Here is a 3,819-nt window from a genome sequence, read left to right on the forward strand (position 1 = left end):
TTTATTTAGAGTATGAGAGGTCGGTGGTGTCGAAATTAAAATCAAATTTTTTAATTTATTAGGATTTTAATTAGGTTATAATTGGAGGTTAAATTAAATTAAATTATAATTAATCAACTTAATTAAATAAAATTAAAAATCTCACTCTCTGAAGGACTGTTTTGATACGAAATTGCAAGTTTTGGGTCTGTTTGTAAGAACCGCGAAAATGACTTATTTGATATTTTATACCAAGTTGAGAGGTGAATTGATTTTTTGTTCGTTAATTTTTGTCAACTTCCAATTAGGGGTGAGCAAGAACCGAACCAAACCGAAAAACCGAACCGAACTTTGTTGTTTGGTTCGGTTTTTCGGTGAAAACGGTTTGGTTCGGTTTCCACTTTAGGAAAAGTTTGGTGTTCGGTGTTCGGTTTGGTTTGAGTGTTTTCAAAACCGAACCGACCGAAAAAACGAATTAACCGAACTTTAATATAAAAGTTTCATATATGAGTTTATAATTGTTATTTAAACATATATGAAAGTTTATTAGACTCTAATTATTTAATATTTCAATTAATTTTAATATAAAAAAATTTTAAAAAATAAAATATAGTGAAATTCGGTTTTAACCGAACCGAAATTTTCGGTTTGGTTTGGTTCGGTTTTTTCACCTCCAAACTAAAAGTTCGGTTCGGTTCGGTTTGAGAATTTTCCAAACCGAAAACCGAAAAAACCGAAAAAATTCTAACCGAACCGAACCGACCGATGCTCACCCCTACTTCCAATAATAACCTTCATTTAGTTATTTAAATGTTTTAAATTTAATTAATTTATATTATGAAAAAGCTAATTATTTTATTCGGATTATAATTAAATTTTAAAAAAGCAAATTTGTTATTAATATTTGTATTAGATAAAGTTATGATTAATGATAATTTAGAAAATATAAACAAAGTGGTGGAAATTAATGAAGGATAATATAAGTATTTTAAATTAACTATTCAAATTAATGTAGCAATTTTGCCTATATTTTGGGACGCTCAAAATTGCAAATTTGCCTATCATTGTGGGGCGAAGGGAGTAAAATAAAAAATTAAAAGAGTTTAAATTTATAATTTATTAAAAGAAAGACTTAATTATCAAAAAATATCAAACCTTTAAGAGTTTTGTCAGTTATATCTAAACCTTAAAAAATCGGCCCATTTGCCTTCTTTTAGCATATTTGATACATGTTATAACCATTTTTTGAATCGAACTGTAATTTTTTTTCCTGATACGCCGGCTGTGTCACTACCAATTTACCGAATTGGTGACATGGCAACACTTCTCATCCAACTAAGCCACATGCTAAACCACATAATAATTAAATTTTTTGGCAAAAAAATTATTTGATTTAAATAATGCTGAAACATATTAAATGAGCCGATTTTTAAAGATTTGAATATAACTTACAAAACTCGTAAAATTTTAGTATTTTTTGTGATTAAGCTTAAAAGAAATCACAACTTGACAATGTTAGGATATTTTGATAGTTAAAGGGATAGCAGTATATTTTTTGGTTCCATACACGAGGTCATAATATGAAAACTTGATTATAGTTCTGAGTATTTTTGTTTAAAATCACAAATTTAAACTCTTTTGATATTTTATTTTAAAAACCAAACTATCTAAAAATACCAAACATTTACGATTTTTGTCAGTTACAACCAAAACTTTCACTTTTAATAGATATAAACCATTTTTGCATATTATGTTTCTTTTAGAGCCAAATTCGAATTAAATTGATTTTTTTGCCAACATGGCAACCATTTATATAAGACTAAAAAAGATTTGATCTCAATAAAATACCAAACATTTGCATGATGTGTCACCATAAAAGTTTAATCATGATAAAAAAACTGAATCGTTTCAAAAAAAATGGCTACAAAAGAAACGTTATATGCAAAAACAGGTCATATTTGTTAATTTTGAAAGATTTGGTTTGACCTATTTTAAATTGGAGGAGTAAAATGAACCTTAATTAAAAAAAAGTAGTGAAACTATACAATAAAATTCCCAACGGAGAAAAATATGGTAATTTCTTACATATGCATCATTAAGCGATTTCCAAATGTTACAAACCTTAATTAATACAAATCACATAGAAACAAACATAGTATTTGAAAAGCTTAAATGCAACAACGTACCGTTTAGACAGAAAGAAACATTAAAACAAAATAATTATATATAGCTAGATGATCTTACATAATTCTACTCACACTAGCCAGAAATCACGGGATACCGATTATCGGGAAAAAGGGAACGTAATAGCTGGAAGGTGCCAATCCCCACTCCTTTGGAAGAGGCAGATCAACTGTCTTGGATTCACCAATGCCTTTCAGATTGGTTCTAACAGTGTAGAAAGCAAGAGGAGTGGAGATTGTGTATGAATTTGAGTCGTGGGATTTCACAATCTTTGACACCATCTTCTTAGTTGTGGAGTAGAGTTGGGTCGTACCACCAATAAGCTTAGCTAGGCAATTCGATGGAGTTTCATGAGTACTTGTTGAAGGTAGCTCAACTTCAAAACTCCCTTCTTTTGTTGTTGTTCCTTGGCCTAGTTTCTTCACATTAGCACACTTCACCAACACCTTGATGCCTGCAGAAACATGTAGTTAGGTACTTCTTAATCTTGATCAACATGCAACTATGTTGTACTTAAATGAGAAACAACAGAACTTTTTTTTAATGTTTCAGAGATTGAGGTCTTAAAAACGAAATGCGCAGGACTGAGACATCCGTACAATAAAATAAAGAGCAGACCTGAGAAATCATAATCAGCAGAGCAATCGAGGCATGACAGTTTGCCTTGGAGGACTTGGGAAGTAGAGAGGTGAAGCCCTGAAAGAGACAAAGCCAGGAGCAAGAGTAGAAGAGCAGAATTGAAAGCCATGGGAGCTAAAATTAAGTTGATAAGTATGTAAATGAAGAGTGAGTGGGAAGATATATAAAGAAGAAGAAGTAATGCATATTAAATAAATGGTCCCAATAGCAAGGTCAGTAGTTGGTTTATAAATAAAAGCTGCAATTAATTTCCTTACACATCCTGTGAACTTACCATTGTAGTAGCTCTTAGTCCTCTCCTGACTGACACATGAACTATCCAACCACTCACTCAATAGTTTTCAGGTTAGCAATGCTTATTGGATAACTTTTTCATGATTGATTGAGTATTCATCATATCTCCACCCACTATACACACTGCATTTATTTCTTATGAATACCTGTATTTTCCTAATGAGAAAATTGGCAAATACCAACATGGGATTAGTAATATTATGTGTTGTGTTTTGTTTTGTTTTGAAGGGTTATTTCAAAAGCTAAAATTCCACATTGGAAGTTTAAAGAACTATACTTGAATTTATACAGTATTTTGTATTATGGGCTTCAAAACTTTTACACTCTGTTCATCTTCTGTATTATACAACATTATGTCCAACGGCTATATTATTATTAAAATTCTAATTGATTTCTTATGATCTTCTTAGTTCTTACTCTAAACGGAGTGGTCATATTCTTATCATAAGCAGCACCCACGAAGGTGGTGAAAACTGTGTATAATGAAAAATGATATTCATTTTGGATCATGACCATGACACAAAGTTATGTTGAAAGGAGTATCATTACGACTTACCTATGAAGTTTTCTTCTTCGTTTTGAGATCTTTTTTTTTTGTTAACTGCTTTTAATTAATAGTGATTTTTCACCATTAGACATATATAAAGATTATCTTTAAAAAATGCAATAATACTTTTCGTGTACATAAAATAATTTTGTGATTTAATAGAATTAAATTCTGTT

At 30.3% G+C, this 3,819-nt stretch overlaps 1 protein-coding gene across 1 annotated transcript; it reads right to left on the bottom strand.

The window, feature by feature from the left end:
* Positions 1–2,040: 2,040 nt before the first annotated feature.
* Positions 2,041–2,945, bottom strand: LOC126664219 (uncharacterized). The gene is made up of 2 exons (XM_050356500.1): positions 2,782–2,945; positions 2,041–2,617 (listed from the first exon to the last, which is right to left on the bottom strand). The coding sequence occupies exons 1-2, from the start codon at positions 2,909–2,911 to the stop codon at positions 2,250–2,252; spliced, it is 498 nt and encodes a 165-aa protein (XP_050212457.1). The 5' UTR covers positions 2,912–2,945; the 3' UTR covers positions 2,041–2,249.
* Positions 2,946–3,819: the final 874 nt, after the last annotated feature.

This window comes from Mercurialis annua, linkage group LG1-X, assembly GCF_937616625.2.
Source record: "Mercurialis annua linkage group LG1-X, ddMerAnnu1.2, whole genome shotgun sequence".
Taxonomy (NCBI): Eukaryota; Viridiplantae; Streptophyta; class Magnoliopsida; order Malpighiales; family Euphorbiaceae; genus Mercurialis; species Mercurialis annua.